The 26,277-nt window shown below is 42.3% G+C and overlaps 1 protein-coding gene across 3 annotated transcripts; it reads left to right on the top strand.

Moving 5' to 3' along the window:
- The first annotated feature begins 1,387 nt into the window (after positions 1 to 1,387).
- Positions 1,388 to 26,082, top strand: numb (NUMB endocytic adaptor protein). 3 transcript variants are annotated; one of them, XM_053845522.1, is made up of 11 exons: positions 1,550 to 1,557; positions 15,667 to 15,803; positions 18,132 to 18,206; positions 21,330 to 21,362; positions 21,918 to 21,992; positions 22,374 to 22,514; positions 22,804 to 23,008; positions 23,149 to 23,445; positions 23,545 to 23,688; positions 23,921 to 24,067; positions 24,228 to 26,082. In XM_053845522.1, the coding sequence occupies exons 2-11, from the start codon at positions 15,678 to 15,680 to the stop codon at positions 24,953 to 24,955; spliced, it is 1,971 nt and encodes a 656-aa protein (XP_053701497.1). In that variant the 5' UTR covers positions 1,550 to 1,557; positions 15,667 to 15,677; the 3' UTR covers positions 24,956 to 26,082. The 3 variants fall into 3 exon arrangements, with proteins under 3 accessions (XP_053701496.1, XP_053701497.1, XP_053701495.1); XM_053845520.1 differs by lacking the exon at positions 1,550 to 1,557 and adding an exon at positions 3,035 to 3,659; XM_053845521.1 differs by lacking the exon at positions 21,330 to 21,362 and having other exon boundaries at positions 1,388 to 1,557; positions 24,228 to 26,076.
- Positions 26,083 to 26,277: the final 195 nt, after the last annotated feature.

Here is a 26,277-nt window from a genome sequence, read left to right on the forward strand (position 1 = left end):
TTTTTTTTATCTTTTGTTTTAATTCAGATGCTCGGAACCAACATGCTACATAATATTGCTCAATTTGACTTCTAAAATGTACCGCAACGGTACATTTTAGAAGTCAAAATGTACCGTTGCGGTACATTTTGACTTCTAAAAGTCAAAATGTACCGCAACATTTTGACTTCAAAAGATAAATCAACATCACTTTGAGAGATGGCAACGTAGTACTTTGAAAGGGAGAAAAATCAAAGCCGTTTTGTGAAGATAAAAAATTGTGTTTTTAAGTTTATATGATGCATTATACTGTATTAAATTATATGTTAATATTGTTACTTAAATTCACCGTCAGAACAGTTAGAAATTATATTTGCTTACTACAACAATACCACAGTAAACCGCTAGAGGTCAGCCTTCCACTACATATCTGTGTGAGCCTCTGTAGCGCGTCAAGTTGACAGAAACTGCATGTGTGCGTGTGAGTGTGTACAACCAACAAGACATTCGAGTGTCACGTGTAAATAGCAATGGATCGACCTGTCCATCACGAGCGCAACAGGCCTGACAACTTAGCGAACTTTTTTCTCCGGGCCTCATTAGCGTTGAAGTCTTCCAGGTCACAGAGCAGCTACACTGCAGCTCAGTCCCCTCGCAACTATGTCAGGAATGCAATTTAATGCTGATAAACTTAGGGCCCTTCAAAGGCCCCACGGTTTCGTCATCAGGGGTATAGACGAGGCGGATAAGGCAAGAGGTGAACTTATGTTTTCAGCTGCCCTCGCTTGCCCGAGTGGGAACAGGACAGTGCGAGCAGTTGTTCTCACAGCAGGGTCACCATTTGGGTTCCACAAATAGAACCTCAAGATTCACCAAATGCGCCTGAAAACCTTTTTGTTTTTCTGTAAGTTGCATTTTGTAATATGCATTATATATATAACATTTATAGATATATAATCATAACCAGTGTATTACTGTCATTTAATTACTATATATTTTGACTAAATACATGTGTATAGTATAATAGTGTATATTTTGTTTCCATAACGTTAATTGCTCCTCTCAATTTGCTTTTTCAATAAAATAAACAAAAAAATTGTTTGTTATGACGTTTCATGTATCTATTTTTGCGTACAGTGAGAGACATCTGAAGAAAAAAAAATCACGAATCTATAAATAGTTATGGAAAACAACAACAGATCTATCTTTATAAGTCACAGTTTGATTGTTATTTTCATTCCATACCAGCAGTAATCTGATTTAAACCTCACCTTTGGGTGCGACTGCATCAGTCTGTTACGGGCTCCAGGTTGCGCCATCATCTGTCGATCACTTCCGTCCAATCCTCGACGACCAATCAGGTGTTGGCTGGGCGGGGCGTTGCTAGGGACCAGGTTTGGTTGAGTTTCTCAGCAGCAGCCATTCAGCAGCGGTCGGCGGTAGCTGAACCGATCGGACTGTGTGGTTCTTTTCCCAAACTCTTTTCTCTGGATTTTTAATTTTTTGGCAAGACACGCTGCGTGGGAAGTACGTGTCGGCGTTTTTAGGACGTCTCCCGGGTCGCAGCGGTGGTTAAAGGTACGTGTTTTGACTGAACCTGCCAGGTATTGCTTGTTAGCTCGTGCTAAAGCAGCACTGTTTTTTGGATGCGGCGCAGACGCCCCTCAGCTCACCGCAGAGCCCAATACCACCGCTGATCCAGCCTGCTTACATCTCTATCCCACAAAGAACAAAGTGCCAAACATCATACATCGTTTTATCGAGACTACACATCTCTATGTCTCCGTACGCGTTGGAGAATTAGCTGAAATAATGGTTAGCAGCGAGTTAAGTAGCCAACTGTAAACACTAAACTTTCTTAATTAACTTTCATTCATAGGCTCGAGAAATAAGGAGCGAAATAAACACATAAAATAAACACACACAGTTTCATATTCGTCAAAAAAAAAAAAACCTGGCGCAATCCGCCTGTTGACTATATTTATTGTGACTTGGCAAGTGTGCACAGAAGACATCTGCTATCGGCTATCATTAGGGCTAAAAGCGATGACTCATACTTTTCACACCGGATTTTTTTGTAGTGCGATCACGTCTGGCAGATTGGCATATATGGTAACGATGTTGTACAAGAGCATGTGGCTTGTGCAATATGCGTGTTTACACAGCCAGAGATTTCAGTGAACACTCCTTCCAGGTCAGTAGCTGTTGTCAGGTTACCATTTAGGTGAGGAAGGACAAAAATATCTAGTAAACACACTTAGATATGAAGTTCATGAGCGGTACATTGATGGAAATGAGAGTATGTTTCCGTGTCCTGAATGAGAGTGACAATAGAAACACTTTTACACACACACAGTTTAGGTTTGCTGCTTCAAATCCTGGACCAAAGACACCACTTTCAAAAGTGTGTTGGTGTCTTTAAAATCCAGATACAATTCACTAGTCTGACTTTTTGTTTTCTGATCCCAAGTGAAACACTGTATTTTGCTCTTAACTATGCAACACAAATTTCTTCAAATAGTCATGGTTAAATTCACTCTGAAGTTAGGCAGAAATTTATTCTCATTCGACTTCGCTGTTTATAAGCAGCAAATGTTTTTTGGCCTTGATGCCTTCTGATAAGTAACCGAGGGAGGATTCCGATTTAAAACCCACTCTGCAGGTCTGTCAGCGGTTTAATCTATGAGGACGTGTTAACAAGTTTCAGTCCAAAGCTTTGTGATTCACTCTGTGGGTGGAACTCGAGTTACTCTCTGTGGTGAGCTGTCTTCTTAAGGAGAGGCTTTTTTTTCTTGGCAGCGAGCCCTACATGTGAATGCAAAGTGGTGACGCAACACGGGCAGATAAACTTGCTATGTGATGATGAGGTGAGCAAAGGGCCTCACTTTTGCACCCTGATACTTTGATCACTGCTTGTGCTGAAAGCAAAAAATGCCTTAATGTCAGGATAGTTTTAGATTTTTGCAATGATCTAACAAGTCACTAGTGGTAGATACAAGCATGTTGATTTTGCATTGATGTTTTTGTTTATCTTTGAATTCCTCTCACAGAATGTTTTGCTGACTTGTGCATTTATTCAATGCACATGACAGCTGTGTTTAATAACTTAAAACCTACTTTGTGGATGGAAAGGTGTCTGATTGTTTTATTTATTTTTATTTTTTTAGCTTAGTGTCGCTAAATAAAATGTTAAAAAACATGACCATGTGAAGACTCTAAATAAACAAAATGAATTGTAGGAATTCTATTCTGGACAGGAAGAGCATTGGTGTTCAAAGAGTCAGTGATGCACTTTGATCATTTCATCATCGTACAGGAGCATGTCTATCTTATGTGTGTGTTGCATCACTGCTCACATGTGAAGCACAGAGCCCAAGAAGCAGTCTCTCCTTTGAGAAAGGGCAACGTGCCTTGTCATTCTACATGAAATGCAGATTCAGGGGACAGAATGATCCGTCATCTCGCCTGCAGCTGGCTAGTCAGGGATCTGAATCATCTATGTACAGGGTTTTTTTTTTTTGCAAGGCGCTGACGATGCTGTGTTGTACGTCATGTTTCTGACTGTGGAGCACCAACTGGGTATCTGTCACAACACACTCCCCTTTGCTGAAGGCCAGGTCCGTTTGATTCTGTGTAAACAAACCCAGCAGCTTCCAAACTAGTCAAGAGGCCACCGACAGGTAAACAAGATTCTAGTAAAAGAATGATTAGTGAGTTTGGATTTGTTTTTTATTTGAAGCTCAACTGCAATTTTTTTACATGACAACAAGCAACAATACTTTCTTGTTTCTAGTCATAATAATAAGTTTCCTGTTAAATGATTGACAATAGGCGGTGGGGAAAATATAGCGCACACAGCAGTGTGTTTCTGAGCTTCTTGGGATGTTATCCAGCAGATAGAGTGAGAGAAGATTCATCCAGAGGGGAGGCTTAAGAATCCAGATCTCAAATGTGCCGCTGACCCCATTTCAATTCAAGAAACCTAAAATAGGTTTGAGTTCTTTTCAACTTGTGCCTCATGAGTCGTAAACATCAGGGAGCGTTGTTTTCATCTAATTTTTACCAAACCTAAATGGAAGCTACAATCACCGGTTGAATGGGAGTAGATCAGTAAAACCACTCACCGGCTACTGCATCGTTTAATTCTGTAAAATAGCTTGAGGAATTTTCGGATATTCCGCAGAATGTTTTCTGCCACGTAACACAGGCGAGCACGGCCAGGTTGTGCATTGGTTTTGTTTGTTCAGTCCTCTTTTAGCTTTTTATTAGTTAATTGCCTTACAGCTGGAGGATGCTGTTTTCTAGTTGTGCAAACACTGCAGTATCAGTATCTGCGGTCCTTTAGTGGCATAACAATGCGATGTCAGCACATGTATGACTGATGAAAAGAAGAGAACGGTGTTCTAATGCCGTTCACATTTCTTTGTCTTTCCTGTTGGGACAGTGTTTGAGCTCTTAATTAGGTCCAGAGGGTTTCGATCTCCTCCTCTTGACCGGGCTGTTTCAACGTCAGGATGCAGTGGGGGGCAGGGGGACTACACAATACGCAAGAAGAAGCTTTTCAGGTTTTGCACTGGTTTCAACCTCGAGAGCCGAGGGATCTGTCTCTCACTTAGTGTCTCCTTTTTGGAAGATATCGGAGTCTTCGAGGTTAAAGCTACTCATGGTTTATTCAGCATACTGATCTCTGGCTTAATTACCACTGACTCAGGATCAGGTGACCATTAGTGCATCTTGTGCAAAGAGAAACTAGAGCAAAGGTGTGAGTCTCTTTTTGAGAGCTAATTCTATAATTATTTTTTTATTTTATGTCATTCGTATCAGAGCAGAAAACAATGCACTGAAGATATGTATTCTTTTAACATTTGCTGAAACTTGTGTTTTGATGTCCATGAGTCTCAGTCATGAAAATATTCCTACATGGCGATCGAGTTGTGTCATTTGGCTTTTGAAAAATGGAAAAAGCACCTCAGGAACTGTATTATTTCAGGATCATGATTTTAGCAAAAGATGATGACCCGTAAGATGGCAAAGTACTTCTAATATGATGGCTGTTTAACACATGTGTCCTGCACATACTTCCTGTTAGTTAACTTAACCCACCTGTTTGCCCTTAATACTCAAAACGGATGACAGTTCCTCTTCTTTGGTTCTGAGTCATGCGACTGACGTCGTCTTGGTTTGATTCAGCACACAGTCTACACTGCTTGCTGCTTCTTCTTTACTTCATTTGTAGTATAAAGGTGGTCCCTGATTGCCACCTATCAATGTTGCTGTGCCAGTTGTTTCTAAGTAACCAGCAGCGTTGACTGGGTGATGGCGTGAGGAGCATGGTAGGCCTCAAGAAAGAAGGGAAGCAGTCATGGTGGTGAAGGAGTGGAAGTGATTGTTAGAGAATATATTGATAAATACACTCAAACCTGTAACTTAAGCAGGTGAGGCCATGTATGTTCACGAAACACACTTCAGGCCACAGCTCTCAACAGGATTTTAAATTAACCAGTCTGTGCCTTGAATTAAGAATCAGCTCATCCCCCCTGTCGTATACTGTGGTTGTTTATGGCTGGTCAAAATTTGATCATGTTTATTGTGATTGCCATACCATTAAAAGCACCACGTTGTTTTGAAATAGAGCAAATTTAAATCTGTGTCTTAGACCTTTTAGTTTGCCTCCTCTGTCATCACAGTCAACACCTCTATATATAGTCAATGGCATACACATCTAAAAGACCTACAAATATACTTTCTGAAATTAAAATTCAATATGGGGGCTTTTTTTTGTCACGTTTATAAAAAATCTTGTGGTTGTGCCATTGTAAGAACGGAAGTCGAAGGAGTAGAAGCGCAAATATGTCACACAACTAGATTTTCTGGCAACGTTTTTCAGAGGCTGCCACTCTAAGTAGGTTAGACAGACAGATTTTCTAGCCCAAATTGTAACATAGAACTTGACAAGAGTCAATGCTGTCATATTCACAGCCTGTTGATGACTATTTTTAGACCTGATGCTGGATTGTATCCATCTGTGGAGTGTCATATTTGATCTTGTTAAACAAACAGCGCAAATGTTCACACATTTAACTGTGAAAACACCTGTAGTTCCACTGGGAGCAGAGATAAGCTACCAGTGAGATTTATCTCAGAAATCATCACGTGCACCTGTTCGGAAGTCATTATAGAAGCCTGACACACAGGATGTGACAACCAAGCAAGACAAAAGCATCTATAACATGTGCACCTGTGCAATTCACCATTTGGTGTTGACATTATGTTGAAAAAATTGAGACGCAAAAGCAATACATTTGTGCCATATCAGAGTTTGTGACATGACACCAACAAAACATGCGCAAGTGGACTTTGGATCCGAAAAACTCTAGTTGCACAAGAGACCAACAGCCGCCCACACTGGCCTTCCCTGACTTTGGGTTCAACAGAGCAGTATAATTGGTTAAGAAAAAACATTTTCCACATTTAATTTTGCTACATACGCTGGTGTGCTATGTTGAAATTGTGTGGTGTTTGGCTACAATTTGGAGTCTCAGACCTTTCCAAAATATACCTGCATATACTGATCAGTACATTGTACATCCTTATTACACTTTTTAAAGCAAATCTTTCAATTTCAGTAACTGACTGTCAGGATTCTGGATAACAGAATAGTAGCAGCTGAGTTATCTGGCTCCGAAGTTTTCTTCTTTGCTGAGCTGACAGGAGGGAGACAAGCTGTGTAGGGCCGGCCATCCATTTGGTCCCCTTCTTGCTGCATTTTATGAGAGACACCAGCCTGCTGCTTGAGTATCTGACGTGGAGCTGCTGGCCTGTAAACCATGGCACCCATGAACTGAGCTCAGAGGACCGACAATTATCCTGCAGCTCTGGTGCCGGGGCTATGACCCGTCAAAGTTGCCCAGCTGATTGTGGCACCCTGGTAATTTTCCATCCCAGATCCTCCGCTGTGCTTTCTTCCTGTCCGCTCAGCTGACTTGTCTTTTGGCCAACAGAGGAAATTCTTGATGTCTGTTGGCTTTATTATTCCACATTCCCTCATTAGAAATGACGGGGACGGGGTGTCCTTTTCTTACCCCTCGAGAGGAATTCATTTCTTGTTAAACAGGGCCACAGAACCTTTGGAAATCTAATTCATACGTCAATTCATTGACCAGTGAGCGACACCTCATTCAGATAAGGTTACTGATGTCTTCTCCAATTTATTGAACTGATCAATTGCAGCTCTTTGACAGGCAGGTCTCCGGTGTATATTCACATTTGGTTAGGCGCCTCCAAGCTTCACACACACGCTATTAAATCTGAGTGAGAGCCAGACTAGTGATCTGCAATTTAACTGTGAAATCCACAGCCCTACTTGGTTAATAATTCCACGTTCACTTTGTTCTTTGCTGTCTGTAATATTTAATTTTGCATCCTGCACATTGATATCACCTGTACAACAAAAAGGAACTGAAGATGCGTAATCTCTATCACTTCAATCAGTCGCAACAGTGACAAAGTTGAGTTTAACCTATTTTTTTGTTCAGTTATTTTCCAGAGATATACCTTGTGTTTTTTAACGTTGAAGATCATAATGCAGGTTTTATCTCTGAACATTGTCGAAATTTAGCCATGTGCTTTAAAGCAGCATCTCCAGATATTGCCGCAAAGAAAACAAGCTTTTGATATAAAAAATCAGCAAATATCTTAGTAGTAGTAGTAGTTTTATTGTGTGGATACAATTTCGCCCACGTGAGTGTGACGCAAGCATGTGTGATGCGGGTGTTCACTGAGCTAATAATGGTTTTGTTGTTGATTCCAGTGATGGAGTGCTTGATTTAAGTCACAGAGAAAAGGGAATACGAAGGTAGTATTTCTGCATGGTGTTCCACTTGTCTTTACTCATTTGTTCTTCGATGTAACTCCACTTCTCATGGTTACAAGAAAAACACAGACAGCCTCCAAGTGACTCTCAACACAGAAGTCTTCTATCTGCACAGCGTTGACAGATTTATGACTCTATAAAGAGGCATTTATTAGACTTTTTGGATTCGAGTGAGTTTTCTGTCTAGCTGTTAAGTCATATGTTGTTCTCAGACCCATCAAAGATCTGCTGGGTAAACATCCATACAGCATTGGTTGTGACTCTGTATTCAGTAGTCTCCCTCAGCTCGACAAATAGCTTGAAAAGGATACAAAGAACAGAGCACAGGTACGTGAAAAGAATTCCTGGAATAAGTGAGCAGCTCATGAGCTGCGAAGGAAAACTGCAGCTCCAATTTCAAACTGACTAGACCTGTTGGATTGGTTGGCTCTCCACATCAGTGCTACCTCCCTTGCATCATGTGGCCTCACGTTACGATGTGAGTCATCTTTGAAGAGCCCCCAAAGCTTGTTGTTTTAGAAACCGCGTTTCCATTTCGGAGTGAAGGTTAGCTTGTGTGGTAGAGTGGACACAGGTCTCTGTGTATTTTGGACAGAGTGGAGGGCCAGTGTAGATATTACATGTCAGTCTTCAGCGTGAAGTTCCTGTTTCACTCCATCCTTTCAACACCCCCACTGTTAGACAAACAGTGCTACTGACACACACTCTCACACACTCTGGTTCACCCTCGCTGTCAGTGACTGTAACTGACAAATGACAGTGCGGTGCCATTTACACATAATCTTGCTGCGATATTGACACTCGCTCTGCAGCTGGAGACCCAGCGTTGTTGCGCTATGCAGTATTGATTCTTCCTGCATTCTATGTAACGAGACTTCTCTCTCCCTGTTGAATATTTTATTTGTCTTGTTTCAGAACATTCTGTTTGTTTCTCTGCCTTCTCGGATTGATTTTGACATACTGTGTCATATTGAATTTAGATCCGTAGTAATGTGTGCCTTAGTCCGAGCACTGATGGCCCGCTCTCTTCTCACTAGGCCTGTGGATAATACGCTTCGCAATATATACTTGGCTTTATTTTCGACAGAAATATTTCGAGACACATTAAGAGACATAGTGGATCCCCTGGGCTTTTGCTAAACAAAATATATATTTTGCTGGGGATCATCAAAGAATAGTTTATTGAAAATGATAATGCATTTTCCTTCTTCTGGACGTGCACCAGTGTTTGAATAAAAACGTCAGTGGGAGGACTTTGCATGCCCGCAGTCACATTTTATTCTAGAAAATGACAAGCGGCTCCAATATTATACATTGTATTTGAGATATTGTAAGATTGTCACAGTAATGGATGTGTTTTGCAAACCCAAAGGAAGGCTGTCAGTTTCCCTGCTGGGTTTTCATTGACAAATGACTGCTGCTGTCAGTAGTCTGCAAACTCAGGCTGTTGGCCATGGGAAGATTTGACTAATACATGCTGGAGCCCAAATATAAGGCTGACGCCATCCCCACTGTTTCTTTCCTGTTACGGTCATTTGTTTTCTTGTCCCTGCCCTGCTAACCTACCCTCACCAGGATAGTCAAACGTTTGCCTTGACAGAAGTACTTTGTCTTTCAGCGGTGCCAGTATATTTTAGAATCCCTTTATTGGCAGATTGTAACCATTTTCTTCTTAAATTGTGCTATCGTAATAGAGGAAATCACAAGGCAGATCTCGAGGTAGACTTGCAGAACAGTTGATGTTTCACCATAGTCCTCGAAAGTCTGTTTTGAAGTGTGACAATCGTTGAACTGCATCGGCCGCAAGTGCTGATTTAACCACAGCTGGGATCTGATGCAAGAGATGTCCGTTCTCAGTTTTGTTTTGGTTTTGGGGTCTGTCATGCTGTGTAACTCGTGCAGGCTGTGTGAAATGCACATTGCTGTGCATTCCTAAACAATGTAGTTAACCACAACTTTGAAATAGCTTTTTCAGAACTTCACTTGAAGGTGGATACTTCATTGTGTGTGTTCCGGTGAATTGCTACCGTCTTACATTATCGTTTTTTTACTCTTACAGCCTAAAATCAAAAGTGCCTTTATTTCAGTTTGATCACTCCTAGACCACGTTAACCCACCTTCCATTTTTGAGGATAGGATACAGCATTGCCATAGCATACACAATTGTTGATGTAGACTTTACCCCGAGGGGAAGAAAATATGTGGGGGCACTAAAATGTAGTATTTGCTCTTCTCTTGTTCAGCATCCATAATCAGTTTTAATAAATCATGTATTAACCGCAGTTATTGGGACTGGTGAATGTGTAACAATGGATATATTTCCTCATTTGAGTTCCACATTGGGACTGTAGTATTAACCCCTTCACATGTCTCTCTTTTATAGTCATTGTTTGAGTTGTAAAAGTTTCTGGTGTGTACTTGCATTGTTCATTAGCTTTATTGTTCATCAGCTTTATTGCGTTAATGAACCCATGTGTAATGTGAGAGATGTTTTTTGTTTTGTAGAGTTTAGTGATGCCCTTGTGCCGCTCCTTATTGCCAAAGCCCAAATGCTTAGTTTTAACTTTAGCTGTTGCAGTTGGTTGTTAGTGTGTCTATGTTATGAGAGTGGATTAATTTAGGTTTGCTGTTGGAGTGATTCCTCAGAGTGTTGTGCCTGGCCACTCCTAGATACTTGTACACAAATACACGCGTGACCACACACTAATGCGAGATCCTCAGATAATTATACACTGTGAGGTTTTGGTACTGGAGTGTAACTTAATATCCCCATCGGGCCCGTCTGGGTCCAATTTTCTTTCAGCTTTAACCCCAGTCTCAGACAGCTGTGTCATACTCAGGAAACAGGAGTGATCATGTTGTAGTAAGGGCGAGGAACAGCTTGAACGAGTCTGGAGTTGTTTGACTGCGAGTTGGAGTCAATGAGGCAACTAAACAGTAGCATGAGCACAAATACTTGCTGTCACCGTCCCTTTTTAACATCACTAGCTCCATTCTTTGTAGATACCTGTGTAGATACTTGTTTTGAAATGATGCAATATCCTACCTTTGTTGTATTATGTCTGTATGTTTTTTTTAATTTTTTTTATTGAGAAACATTTAAACAGTGAAGCTAATATGTCACATGTGTTTTCAGCGTTGGAAATTGAAATGGCTTCATCTGCTTCTAGACTTAGACTTAGACTTTCTTTATTGTCATTGCACAAAAACATATCACTACATTATGGCAATGAAATTTCGGCCTGAGGCCTCCGGTTTCCAAAAACAAAACTATACGTCCAAAAATAAATAAATATTAGATAAATACTAGTCCAGAAGATGAACAAATAAACAAATAATAAGCACAATTGGGCAAAGTCATTATGAACATTAGCGTTGGTAGATACTTTGAACAAATGTTTGGTACTAATTGGTTAGCAAAGAAAGTCTATTTAAAATTAGGGGTCTATTTTTTGGAACGAGGTTTTGATGGGAGGCATGACAGTGTGTTTGAGTTGACCCAGACTATCCCAGTTGAAGGTTAGCATTAATAAAGAGCCCAGCAGGAGGCCCAAACAAACCTTGTTTGTGTTGTGCTTAAATAATGAATGTCTCTACTGTTCAATTGTTGCCCCCAGCAATCCTAGTCTTTTTTTCAGCTTGTGTTTATAATCACATGCCGATTATTTACTTGAAAACACTTTAACACACTGCAGTGTTCTCGGTTGTTTAATGGCAGTCTCCGCTGCCTGACGTTTTTGTGAGCTCTAGTTTTAAGTATTCAACTTTTATTAAGCTATTTTTTTGCCAGTGTCTCTGGCACAGGGGTGATCCTGTGGGAGTTAAGAAATGTGGGGAGTTTCCACCTGATGCTCTCTTCCAGAATTGTCCATTAGTTAATTGCAAATGAAAAGTTGTGATTGAGGAATACAGTTCAGATTTAATTTAATTTTCCCTCCTTTTTCACTGTGTGTGCATGTTAATGTTCAAACCAGAGCACGGAAAATTGGATTACCACGGCAGCAGCGTTTTTGCCCTTCATAAGGAAATTTGGAGAGCACAACAGACATAGACCTCATTTTCATGCAGAGAATATTCGGATTACGATTGCAGTGGTTTGTACTGATTCACAGGCATCATAGTTACTGAGTAATGTCTGCTCTGTGGTGGGGGGTGGCACTGTGAGATCTTGAGTCCTTCCAGTTCAGCTGAACTGTCAATAAGAGCACTGCGCTTGAAAGGAGATGCTGGATTTGACCTGGTACACAGCGATCTAGCAAGGAAGGAGGTGTGGAATAAGACTTCAACGCCATCGCCATTGTAAAACCCTGCAGTCATGCTTGTGAGAACTAGCAGCCTAAAATCTGGACCTGGTGGAAACCCAAATATATACTGTTAGTTATTGATGTCATTGTAATCTACAACACTGCGGATACCAGGTTCGTGCATTCAACACAAACCTCTAAAAAAGACCAGTGGATGCTAAGGCTACAGTTCAGTTTTCTGCGCTGTCATGTCACCATGGCCACTATCATCTAAATTTCCTGGAACCTAGATTACATATGGAAGCGGTCCGAGACTGAACACCCAGGCTCTGCATTGAGGACTGCGTTGTCTTCCTGTTGCTTTTGAGATACACTCTCTGAGCTGATAGCACAGGATCCTCTGTATGAAAGGATGAAGAGTATAGGATGGCACAGTGGTGGGGCCACTTGTGAAAAGAGGCAGTGAGGCCTTTTTGTCTTGAATTTGCCACTATTCTTTGCCTTTCTCTGCCGCGAGGTCTCACACTCTCCCTTCTTTGTAACCCAACCACTGTGCTCATCCCTCGGATCCTTCTGTAAGGATTAATCAGTTTTCCATTCCTGGAGAGATTAGTCAAATACTGTTACATCTACAGCCAGCAGAACTCCCTCTTCAGCTGCCAAGCAGCAGCGCCGCTCCTTGGGTTGAAGTTCAGTTTTTAAAAATGCTTTCTAGGAATGTATTCATGCATTGACTCCATGGCCACATTGGTGGAGACCCGATCAGTTCTCAAGCTTATTCTGGCCAGATAAGGTTGTAGTGATGACCGACCTGATGCAGTTTTCAGAAGGAGTTTGCAGAAGCATTTTTCTTCTCTTTGTGTTTTTTCCTGTGTTTTCTTATTCTTTGGTCTGACATATTGACAACCCAAGATATATATATTTGGACAGCTTGTCCCACAGCCCGGCATGCAGAGCCTTAAAAGCTATATATCCACAGACTGATCATATTAGGATTGTCTTGTTGCATAAACATTACAGAGCTGAAGAGTCTGAACAGTCTCTTCGTGTGTGTAATTGGCTTCATAAGTGTATGTGCTGCTCCACAGCAGTGAGACGGTGACAGAACTCAGCATGGTTCTCACTCCAAGATTATGCTTTGCTTTAAATTTTCCACATTTCCACTACCTTGCCTGAACTCTTGCTGCTGAAATCTGTTTTGACGGTCATTTTATTTGATTGCCAGGCCTACTTTGCTTTAGATGATAGGTAAGCTGTTTGTGTTTTGAATGCAGGCCACACAACAGACTCTTTTTTTCCCGATTGAATTACAGCTTGTGGCGATTTTTTTAATGTATTGTTATGACAGAAATTCCATTGTGGGAAGTGCATTTCGATTTGGCTCTTTGCAGTACAGTGTGCTGACCATTCAGTTGTTTTTCACATGACACTCTGTATTGATCGACTATTGGAACAACACGCGTCTCGTCAATATCACCGCTCACTGTGGTCCAATCAAAATCAGATCAGGGGCCTCCAAATTTATTTATCAGCACGTTCGACTGGCAGATCTGATATTTGGGTTAATTAAGAGTTGATCAATATTTGAAAAACAAATCGTATTTTACAGCATGAAATTATGAGTCTATTAAATAGAATATGTATGTAAATCAATATAATCAACTTGCTTATAGGAAGCGTAAAAATCTAGGAGCTCAAGAAACTTATTGAATGAAACACCAGTCATAGGATTGGAACAAGAACACGATGGAAAGGTCACAGATCCCTTGACTGCACACCGGCTTTGTTCCCTGGCTGCACTGATCCAGCACAGCACATCCTCTTACTGAAACATTTTGGAGAGTATCCATATAAACGTGTATAAAGAAAAACACTGATCCGCATGGCTGCTCCATGACCTTCTGAGGTGTACCCTAACTCCATGACTGCAGTAAAGATTGCTAATGTGTCGTTTTGTTAAATCTCTGACACTTATTTTTGAGGTTTTTAACAAGATGGGATTTGAATCAACTGCCTGTCCTAGTAATGGCCTCCACTGAACAAAGAACTTCTGGAATCTACAGTCTTCATTACGGAGCTGCAGACTGTGCAACAATTCACCCGGCACATCGCTGTCCACATCCTTCTTATGACTGTCGTGCTTCCACAAACACATTCATTATGAATCCGCCAGTCTTATTAATGCATTGAATAGTATCGCCAAGCAGAAAATGTTGCCACGAGGGAGCTTTTTTTTGCATCAAGTGCATAAAATGGCTTGTGTGAGGATGGGGCTCGACTGCTCTCCCCAAGATTTAGATGGAAAACACTTCACCATCCGCTGCACGTGAAACGACTGGCCGCTTCATATTGTGTTTGATATAAAGATTCACAATATTCAGTTGTTTTTTGGATTTCATTCAGCTTAATTGCATGATCCTCTCATACTCTTCCAGCCTGGCACTCTGTCCACATCAGTTTCTGAATTTGCGACAGCACATCTTCGTCTTGACTGCTTGCCTCTGGTGGTAGCCTTGGTCATAACCCCTTGCGTGTGACACATCTCATTGCTTAGTGGTTTATGATGTTCCCTCGAAACAGACAGTTCCTTCACACGCAATTTCATCTGAAGGTGAATTTGTTGGATGTTGGCAGCATTGAAAATTGATGCATATGTTTGACTCCCACGTTCATATACGAAAGCATGCAGACACATTTTCTGCTATATTTTCCCTGTGATTTCATTTTTTCACTATCGAGTTTCCCCTGTTAACAACTGTGGCGTCTAAGATCGTTGTAGAAGGAGCCCCAGCAAATGTGTTGCGCTGCATGCAGTAGAGGAATGGTAAAGTAAAAGCATTCCATGACTCTGACAGGTGGCTTAAGAATATAAGGAGCTTTTCTTTAAGTAATTGTTATAACTAATATGTAAGCAGACTGTTAGTGTGAGTGTACGCATGCAGGGGAGTTCGCTCAAAGCTACTTCCCTTGGATTAAGACTTCTGTAATCCCACCAGATTCTTGTCAGATCAAAAGTTAGTGGGTACGGACCTGTTAGTCGAGGAGTAGGCCACAAACACCAGTGTGAAGTTGGAATTGCGCGCTTGAATGAATTGTGCTGTGAGTTTCTTGGGGAGTCATGAGCCAGACTTCTAAAAGATGGTTGCACCCCTCACTTCTAGTTTGGATCAGTGGCTTTTAATTGGGTCTTTTCTTTTCATGTGTGTCCAAATCTCCTCCTCAGGCTCAGAAGGCTAAAATAAAACTTTTTATCTTATTATTAGCAGTTGGAAAAATCAGAGAGCGATGTACCAATGTTGAAATTGTTCAGATCCAGGCTTTCAATTGTCGATCAACTTAAAGATAACAGACATGGCATATCTTTTTTCACATGTCTTCCATCGTCATTACCTCAAGTTTTATGTTATTACTGTCTTTTTTAAGTTGCAGATAATACAACATGTCTGTTTAGATTTTTATGTGATGTTTTTACTTCACACATTTGACAGTTCTGCATGTTTTATTATCACTGAATATGCTCAACCATAACAGAAGTCTTTCTTTCTTTAACATATGCCATCTCCTTTACAGGGAACTCAGCGATGAATAAGCTAAGGCAGAGTTTCCGACGGAAGAAAGACATCTACGTGCCAGAATCCAGTCGACCTCACCAGTGGCAAACAGACGACGAAGCGGTTCGCACCGGGAAATGCAGCTTTGCAGTCAAGGTGACTCTCTCATAAAACATCCGGACATGAATTGAAATATCGTCCTTTTCGCAAACATCTCCCATAAAATGGGACTGACTTATCACTCTCCAAGGATATGAAGTCAAAGCTAAGATATTGGCCTCAAGATGGGAGATGTTTGTTGCACTCCAGCGCTCCCTCTGTACCAGAGCGGTGATGAGGAAAGTTTCTGGAGAGAAGGGAAAGTGTCAGCCGTGCATGCATCGCCACACATTATTAGTTTCACATTTGACTGTGTCTTGATTTAAACAACTGAGGTAATTAATATATTGCTTCAATGTAATAACTTATGTAAATTGCATTATGTTCCTCAAAAGTCTTATGGCTGGTTGTCTGTCATTCTACAGAGAGAATGTCAGACCTTAGACAGCTGTTTTTAATGGTGGCTTGAAATGAACCGTTCAACTCTGTCAATGATAGACCACAACTGACTCAACAAACAAGAGTTTTGCTTCAGGAGCTCAATCTGCTTATGAGAAATCATCAGTAAAGCCAAACTCTAAACAAAAATATACTGTCAGAGGATTGTAAAATTCTAGCTGTCATTGCATTCTATTCTCATTTAGATTTTAGTTTTATAGCATATCAATGGCTTGAAAGTTTTTTTTTTCTCATCTGGAATTCAGCTGTACAGTGGAGGTGAAGAGTTCACTGTATTTTGGCAACAAGACATTAGCAAACAGCAGTGCTACGCTCGGCTTCCTGTCATCACATCGGAGCACTGAAAAGTTTCCGCACAGCATATTGATTGCTCTTTATATGTCAAAGAAGCTGAATCTATGATGTTTGTGTTTGTTCAGAGCAGAGAAGAGACACATTGTTAATTCCCAAATCTTAATTTTCTTCTTAGTATTGACCTTAATCATGCTGGTGCAACCTACCATGCTGCCCATGTGCTTCCCTCCCCCCCTGCTGCTAGAGTGTGTGGGATGGAACAGTTGCATTGAAATTATTACTGAATGCCGCACTAAAGATTAGGGAATGAATGGGAGGAGCAGATAAAAGCAGATTACTATCAGCGTGGGAAAGTGAAAAATTTAGGGGACGAAGAAAGACTGATATTTTCTTGCTCAGTGTCTTGGCACTGCCAGCCTTCACATTTAGTTTCATCTGTGTGTCAAAAGTATTTTAATGCTACTTTTGTTTTTAACATTACAGACATTGAAAAAGCATAAATAAGATCACAGTATCATCAAACCTGTGGTGAATTAATTCCAGCTCTTCCCTAAATTGAAAAATAAGCTTCTGAGAGGCTTTTGTGCCAATAACAGTAGAAAATATGGCAAACACATTTATCTTTTCTGCTATAAATTAAATGTAATGCACATGTTCCTGGATTTTTTTCTGGAAGGCACCCAGAGGACATCTGCTTACAAAATCAACTTAAGCTAATGGATGTGATGCAATGTCAAAGATAAATATTGACAATGACTTTACCTAAGTATTTGTTTAAATCTGCACGTATGAATTAAATCTAACTCGGATGGTTTCATAGTACTATACTCTAATTCAAGTCGACTATGTTGAGCAGTCGCTGCAGCTCTCTCCTGTGTTTCAGTACAGCTTCACTTTTGCTGTGGTGATTTAGTGAATGTCACGAAACACAAATTGACATTAAGCCGTTGGTTGTCTCTTTCTTCGCCTGTTAGACACCTTATCTGTTCTGACAAGAAAGACCTTCCATCCATTTACTCACCTCAACCACGTTGTTCAGCCGAGTCCCTATCAGCATCACTGTTGCTTTCATTGTCATCTCATCTTAAGGCTGCCATGTTTCATCAGTGTCATCTCTCCCACATACCTCTGAGTATTCCTGTACATGCTTGTGTAAATGTGTATTGTAGCATGACTCATTGCTGTGGCGTCACGCTCTTGAAATAGCGAGGCCAAAGGGCGGGAGTGTCCGGCGCAGGTCACCGTCACTGGCCCGGGTGTGCATAAGGGAAGGGTAAGGACTTCCTCTCCTACCCTGCCCGCACAATGGCCTCTGGGCCAGTCGGGGATGGAAATCTTGAATGACACGCAGATGGGTGTGATGTAGCCTCAAGTTCAGGAGGGGGGAGGGCAGAGCAGGTCAGTGGGGGCAGCCCTACCATTCTGTTGCCATCGATCCCACTCATGTTTGGAATGGACGGAATTTCTGGTGGTCAGACCGAAAGAAGCCACCAACGAGCCAGTCAGTGCGCTGTTTAAGATGAATTATTTAGCCATATATATTGAGTAATATGACAACCCTTATAAGCCTCTTATGTATTTGTTCTGCAGCATGATTTCTTCTATTGACGCTCTGCTCCTTTCTGTCTTCAGTACTTGGGACATGTGGAGGTGGAGGAATCTCGGGGGATGCACATCTGCGAGGATGCTGTAAAGAGGCTGAAGACAGTAGGTTCCTTTAAAGTATTTATTTTCTTCATCAAAAACTCTGTTCGAATCAGTCTAGTTTTTATTTTTATTTTCTCTTTGCCGTGTACAGTACATATATCAGGAGGCCTTTGTGAAGAGCACCAAACACCACTGGAGTTAGGTGTAAAGTCCAGGAAAGGCTGGATGCTTTCAAAATGTAGAATTTATTGTGTCCCTTAAACACGCAGTCAGAGTAGATTCACTAACAGGATGTGTTCAGTTTATCATTACCCAGCTTACCTTGAAGAATAATAGACAAAACAATGGAAGTTTTTTCCTCTGTTAACAGTTGTTTGCAGAGACCCAGCCCTGATCAGGTCTGCGGAGTGGGAGCAGACCTGTACTTGCATCTGTGGGCTGCCTCTGCAGCACAGCGTTAACAGTCAGTGAGGGGATTAGTGACTCACGGCTGCTTCCCAGGATAGGTGCCAACTTAGGTTAGCCAACGTTCTTGGAAGACCCGGCAGCCGGCTTTCAGTTTCCGACTTATGGTGGTGCATCTCACCGACTGACTCCACGTGCGCCTTTGTACACAGCACTGTCAGATTGTCATATATTAGTGAGGCCTTGAAACTTTCCATTATATAGCCTCACTGACTTGTTAAAAAGTTAAGCGTTGCCCAGCAACTAACACATTAATGAACAGATTATGTTATTGCTATCGCCAGTAACCAAAATAAAAGTTATTGTTGAGAAACATATTCATTAAATCCAGCGTTTACTCATGAGAGGACACAACCTGACAGCACACCGGGCGTGATGGACTGATGATTCATTCATGAAAACAAAATCCCTGACACACACTGAAGGTCGTCTGCTGGTGGTCTCGCTCTTAATTGTGGTCCGTGTGATTTGACTCCATTATATTCCCATCAACCTTTGGGAAATTAATGAGTTTTCTCACTGATCTACCACCCATGACTCACATGGGAGACGGGAGGGAGGGCTGCACTGCGGCACCTTCAGTCGGCTTCCTTGTGACATCACTTCCTGCTGCAGTTGGCATCAGGCCTGGGTTTCAGCATCCAAGCAGCAGGGTTGTTTCTGCGCATACCCTGGAGAACGTAGTGACCCGGAGTGTTTGGTCTGTGCTGACCCACTTTGGAGGCTGACCACTAGATGCTGACATTTGAAAGGAACTTCATTTGTACTTGTCTTATCGACACTCTGCACCCATGTTAGCAATAATAGCTGTAAGAAACCAGCTTAACCTCCAGTGTTGCCTGCAGTTATCCTTCATTTGTCAATACAAAATTATTTATTCAATACACATCCTGTGACTGTATTGTTACATGAAAAAAAAGGCAATTACACTCACAAATGTGTGACTTCTTAATTCATTCAGAGACACTGCCTGTGTTAAGGCATTCTTCTCACTGACTGGTGTCACATTCTGTTCAAGTTTTTACTCGAACAACACCCTATTTTAATGTGAAAATAGCAGAAGTTAATATGAGTTGGCCTGTTTGTCTTTTCTTGCGCATCACTTTGTGGTTGAGCGTTGGTAGTGTAGGTATCGATTTTAATGCCTATTTTGTTGTTTATTTGACTTCTTTTCTTTAACCTCACAACACTTACGCTCTCTGTAGTTCTTTTCTTTATTAATGAATAATGTATTACACATTTGTTGGTGTTTTTTTCTTTTTGAGCAGGTTATTATTGTGGTGTCAAGAAATGGCTCAAATCTCCCTCCAATGCTTCTTCCCTGTGCTGTTTAGTTTTTTCTTTTCCCTCTAACTGTAGTTTACTAATGCTAGAGGAGGTTTCTCCAAAATCTCTAACCAGTGCTTAGCTCCTTTAGGATGAATCCTCGGCGCTGTTTAACACGTTAAATCATGCATTAACATGGTGCTGTAGGTCCCGTCTCCACAGAGGCTGTGTAACAGGAGCCGAGTGGCACTCCTTTCATAGCTTAAAAGGAGGAGACAAACTAGCCGGCTCCACGGGAAGAGGGGAGGATTAAATCATGCCTGGGTCTGGTTTCTGTTTGGTGGTTGTGGCGCCCTAAACTTGAACCCCGACGCTCGGTCACTGAAGCAGGAGGTCAAAGCAGAGTAATGTCTGGGGGAACAGCTAAATCACAGTCACAGGTTGATAAGTTGGAGGAATGCAGGGATTAGTTTACTGAAAATAGTTATTCATCAAGGAGGGTTGCTCGATGAACATCTTAGGTTGTGTAAGAAGTCGGCACGCATGGCTACTCGGCAAGTGTTCTCAATTCTGCTCTGGTCTAAAAAAAAAAAAAAACATGGGCATTTACTCAAATGAAATATCAATCCATGTCACTCCACCGTGTGAAAATTTGTGACTCCAACAAGGGTTTTAAATGTATTTTCTAGTGATCGGACTTATAATGAGTATTACGCATATCTGGTCCTCAAGTGGTGACCTCACCGAGGCCCAGACGCAGAACAATCCAATACCTGTATCGTGGCTTTCTTTTATCAACTTGTATAAGCTGAAGTAAAATATAGTCTACAGTCTGTCTATTTCACCGCCTCCTGCAAGCCTCGTCTTGATTTAAAATGGTTAGACCCAAAGTAAGAGGCCACAAGACGATGACAATAAAGTGAGAGCTTGGTTCCTGTGGAGCTGTTTTGTGACAGCGCGGGCTCTGTTCATCATGGTGTGTTTATAAATGTCTTGCTGTTGGTGTTTGTAAACAAACCACTCAAACTATTTCTGGCTCCCCTGACACAGATCTTCTGAGGACTATGTCTCTCCTAAGGCTTACACAGATTCACATTTACTCTGACAAAAGAGTTTTTTCTATTTGGTCGTCACTCGCAGTGGGTTTCAGCTGAGAAGTATCGGTGATCGAGTGTGAGTGAGAACCTGGGGTTCAGGGTGCGTTCTCGCGGTGGTACTAACTCACGATCATCATGTGATTTAACAACCGCATCGTCGACCACAAATCAGTGGGAAATCATGTGACACTAACGCATTCATAACGCGGCTTCATCTCCAGCTCCCCCAATCACATCCCTTCCTTCTGGTTCAGAGCTCTTTTTAGCACTTCCTAGGGTAACATTTTCATACCTTGTTCTCCCGCCAACCCTTTTACCCATCAACCTTTTTGTTTTTTACAACATCCACTTCCAGGACAGGAAATTCTTCAAAGGATTCTTTGCAAAAGTAAGTTTTGTTTTGTGTGTCTAAGTGTGTTCCTGTTGCGTATCTATACACCATTATAATTTCCCCCTCCTCACATAACCCCTCACCCTTTAATCAAGGCTGGACGAAACACACAGACTGAAGGGAAACCCTCTCAAAATAAAAGCAAGCCAACGGTGCATGTATCTGAGAAGTTGGCTGCTTTAGACATGGGGCACTTTTTCCAGTGTTTTTGTTTTACCAGGCGTGTCTTCTCCTCTTTTTAGCGCTTCTTCCTTCTCCGGAGAATGGAACAATGAACAATTTGTGTGAATAAAGCTTTGTGTTATTTGCCACACAAATCATTTATTGTTGTTATTCTAACAGACGAGGGGCACCTCTGTTGACTGCGTGCACCTACTCTCACACCTTTTGGTAACACTGTGTCGCTGCGCACAAGACAACTAAAGTCTTCCTTTTAACTACTGCTTTCTGAATATTCATTTGTGTTATATTTAATTTTGAAAAAATGCTGAAAGGGGAGCTCATTGACGTGAGAATTGACTCATTCAGTCCCTTTTGTGTTTTCCACTGCAGGCTGGAAAGAAGCCAGTGCGCGCTGTGCTGTGGGTCTCTGCAGATGGGCTTCGTGTCGTCGATGACAGAACTAAGGTAAAGCAGGAGACGGATGCCTGCGCTAGATCACTGTAGATGTGGCCTTTCTTGTCATTTCTTCATGCTATAATTTCGGAATATTAAGTCTGGTGGACTTGCTCTGCGTTGACACAATTGTAAGTGTTATACGGACATCTGCTGGACATCTTTGGTACTACAACAAAGATAACGCCGAATCGAGAATGCAATGATATTCTATACAGAAACAGAAACGCTCATTGATGTGCCTTCATTCTGAAGTGATTCCTCACCACAAGAGTGTTACAATAAAAGCAATACCTTACAGAGCAGCAGGATTAAGAAATCACCGTCAAGTTTTAGATGTTAGTTGTTATGTTTCTTGTTATACATGAAGATGTGTGATGCTTGGATCTGCAGGATCTGATTCTGGACCAGACAATTGAGAAGGTGTCTTTCTGCGCCCCGGACCGGAACTTTGAGAGAGCCTTTTCCTACATCTGCAGGGATGGAACCACACGTCGCTGGATCTGCCATTGTTTCATGGCCATCAAGGACTCCGTACGTCCTGTTTGAAGTGGAATTTATTGTTTGAAACCAGGTCAAGGACTTGGCCCAACTTGAGATAATTAAACCGTAAATATTGCTGAAGTGATATTCCATGTTTTTGTTATAGTTTAATACTTTTACCAGTGGAAAACAACTCACAGCAATTGTGTTTGCTGTGACTCAAAGCTTTAAACAACACAACTGCTATAGTGCAAGTGCAATAGTCGGCTGTATTTAGCGTGATGCTAATTGCTCACAAGTGTTGCAGTGGCTTGCCTACAACTGAGTCGTCTTTTTTCAGGGCGAGCGCCTCAGCCACGCTGTGGGCTGCGCGTTTGCTGCCTGCTTGGAACGGAAACAGAAACGAGAAAAAGAGTGCGGGGTGACGGCAACCTTTGATGCCAACAGAACCACTTTTACCCGCGAGGGCTCCTTTCGTGTTACTACGGCAACAGAGGCTGCAGAGCGGGAGGAAGTCATGCGGCAGCGACAGGATGCTAAAAAAGGTGTGTATTTTTAGTCGAGGGCATGAAGCCTGTCTGATAAAGGAAGGTGCCGCTGATAAAACTCTGGAGTGGTCAGTCATTATGACCACTGGGGACACGCTTCTCTGACAGTGTCTTGGTTTTCCTTATTTACGATGCAGAAAGTGATTTGAGAATCACTGGAAGCTCAATGACCGGAATCACCAACTCTTCAGCCCAGCAGTCAGGGGGGTCCCCGTCCCCATCGTCGTCCCCTCCCCTGCCTGTGGCCTCGCTGGGACATCAAGCAATCCCTCGCAGACACGCGCCGGCGGAGGCTTTGGCGCGGCAGGGCTCTTTCAGAGGTTTCCCTTCTCTCAGCCAGAAGACCTCTCCCTTCAAACGGCAGCTGTCTCTGCGGCTGGCCGAGTTGCCCTCCACCATGCAGCGCAAGTCAGACTTTCCCATACAGAATGTGGGTGAGTATAAGTCCCCCCCCCTTTGTTTTTACTCTAGTTATGAACCGAGAAATTATTTTTCATGTCTGAAACTCTGATCTCAATCTGTCTTTCTTTCAGTCCCTGAGGTAGAAGGAGAGGGAGACAGCATCAGCACGCTTTGTACTCAGATCACTTCAACTTTCTGCAGACCCCCAGAGGACCCTTTCTCCTCGGCTCCAATGCCCAAGCCATCTTCATCTCCTCAGTCTCCTGTAGCACCAGGTAAAGATCATTCAACAGGCTTTTATTCATAACCTCTTTGAATGAAATAGCTAAAGATACAGAACTTTTATTGACTCTTGTTCAAATCTGACTTTTTCTTACATGGTGGCATTTATTTTCTTCATATTGAGGTTTTTGCTAGCCAGTCTTGTTATTAGCACCGCGTCAGTGCTGCCATGTTACTTCTGTAGATGGTCTAAAAAGCCACCTTCTGTTTGTTCTCCTGCCCTAGTGAATGGCTCAGCTCCTGCCTTCTCTGTCCCTGCCGCTGCTGTTCCTGCACCTGCTCACAACCCAGTGCTGCCTCCTGCTTTGCCTGCTAGAGAAACTAACCCATGGGCTCATGTCCCTGCTGGGGCCCCGACCCCAGCCCAACCAGGTAAGCTTCTTCATTTCATCCAGCTTTGGAGGGAAAAGTTTTCATTGCGCTGAAATCCTGTTGTGATCATAGTGTCTGAATGATGAAAGAATTCAACTAGACATGCAAATGCAACACACATCACAGTTATTGACGTCCCTCTTTGTCACCTGGATGGCAGGTACTGACTGGTCGTCCCAGAACCCGGTGATCGTCATCCCCTCATCATCTCCAGCTCAGAATTCCCACCGACGCACGCCCTCGGAAGCAGATCGCTGGTTGGATGAAGTGTCCAAGTCCGTGCGAGCGCCGATGGCTAACCCAACCATGGTAGCGGCTTCACCCCCGACTCAGCCCTTCCCTCCTCCGATGCCCGTGGCTTCTGCACCAGTGGCCTTTGTCCCCTCTCTGCCCCCAGCGGTGCCCCTGCTGCCCCCTCGCCAGCCTGCTTTTCATGCCCCGGCCCCGTCTTACCCCCTGTCCAACGGGATGTCCTTCCCTCAGCCTGGTCTGCCTGTTGTGGGCATCACTCCTTCTCAGATGGTGGCTAACGTGTTTGGCTCTGCCACACAACCTCAACTCTTCCCCGCCTCCAGTGCGCCGCAGCATGACGCCCACATGGTCTCAAACATCAGCCCCTATATGAAGCCCCCACAGCTTCCCACGGTTCACCCGGCCCCTGCGCAGCCGATGAACGGCAGTGAGGCCTTGAACGGGTCAAACAGCTGGTCTGCTCCGTCCCAGTCTGCTACTTCCTCACCAGCAACTCAGCCTATGGCTCAACCTCAAGAAGATGCGTTCGAGGCCCAGTGGGCTGCTCTGGAGAGCCGCTCCCGCCAACGCACCACGCCGTCCCCGACAAACCCCTTTTCCACCGAGCTGCACAAAACTTTTGAGATCCAGCTCTGAACGCAAGTCAGCACAGAGGCCGTTTGATCTAAGAACGCAGTGACGAAGAAAGTGAAGATGGTTTTCTCATGCCTGTCTGTCAGTGGATAAGCTCCATACAAAAACAACCAGACCAAGAAAATCATGGAAAGATCGCACAACAGAGAGAGAGATGCAAAAAAAAAACACCGGGGTTGAATCGTACTCTCACATCATCTGCTGTGGCTAACCGCTACCTTGTGGAATATCTGAGCCGGTACTGATACTGATGACTTCATATTCAAAACCGTCTTCATAAACTGCTTAATTCAGCTCAGAGCGCCCCCTGTTGGCAGGACACCCCTCTATCAGACAGACTGCAGCGCAGAGGGAAGACTAGTGAGACGATGCCAAAATCTTTATTTTTATGCATTAAGTATATTTTGAATAGTTTTGGAATCTAACAGAAGAGTAACTTCGCCAAAGGCAGAGAATAGCAACAAGTTTATGTGCGTGTAAACAGAACATGATGGTATATATTATACATAAAATGATATATAAAGAATCTATACTGTACACACAGCTCGATGCAGTGCTCATTTTTAATGTGATGTATAGAGAATATGTGAAGGGACAGCTGCTTTCTGTGTTTTTACTTTTGGATTCTTTTATGGCTTTGTTTGTTTTAAAGAAATTCTCGTCTCATCCCTTGATTTGGATGTAAAGCATCTCATTTGTAAATATGAATCATTGCAGCAACAATCAAAGTGGACCTAGTGAATGGTGGCGGTGCCCGACTGGTTGCCTCTCTGACCTTTGCTCAGTTTTTACTTGCTGAGTCTACGCTCTGTTCTTTTTTTTTTTTTTTTTTTTTTTTTTTTAGTGTTGTAGGACGTCATCTCCCATTTGTAAGTTCATGTTGTTAATTGATTTCAGCATTTTGATTTTGCACAAGCACTGAAGTAGTGATTTAACCTCATAGGTGATTCTAATCAACATGGGATGTTCTGCTGTGGTGCTGAAATGTTGACCTGTTCCGGCTGCGTCAGGGAGATGTAATGGTTTTGTGTCTTAATGTCTGACTTCTTTATGTTATATTTTTTTCCATAAAAATCAAACCTGTGAATACAAATTGTTCTCAGATCGTTTTATTTTCTTCACTCTGTTTTTGTGCACTATAGTGTCTCATTTAATGAGAAGTGCCATGGATCCATATGCGTAAATACATTCACAGTATAACAAAAAATTGATAAGGATTTAAAATAAAAACAAGATGTTTAATTCTGACCGGTTTAATGCCTATAGTGCGTCAGCAAAATTAGGAAAGAAAACATTAGATTAGCCCATAAATGCAACTGATTATG

This window comes from Synchiropus splendidus, chromosome 16 (assembly GCF_027744825.2).
Source record: "Synchiropus splendidus isolate RoL2022-P1 chromosome 16, RoL_Sspl_1.0, whole genome shotgun sequence".
Classification (NCBI taxonomy): domain Eukaryota; kingdom Metazoa; phylum Chordata; class Actinopteri; order Syngnathiformes; family Callionymidae; genus Synchiropus; species Synchiropus splendidus.

Excerpts from the sequence above, each read along its gene's own strand:
- numb (XM_053845522.1), top strand. The coding sequence starts at position 15,678 with ATGAATAAGCTAAGGCAGAGTTTCCGACGGAAGAAAGACATCTACGTG. Across the intron at positions 23,689-23,920 it reads TCAGTCTCCTGTAGCACCAG|TGAATGGCTCAGCTCCTGCC; the intron begins GTAAAGATCATT and ends CTCCTGCCCTAG. Across the intron at positions 24,068-24,227 it reads CCCGACCCCAGCCCAACCAG|GTACTGACTGGTCGTCCCAG; the intron begins GTAAGCTTCTTC and ends CCTGGATGGCAG.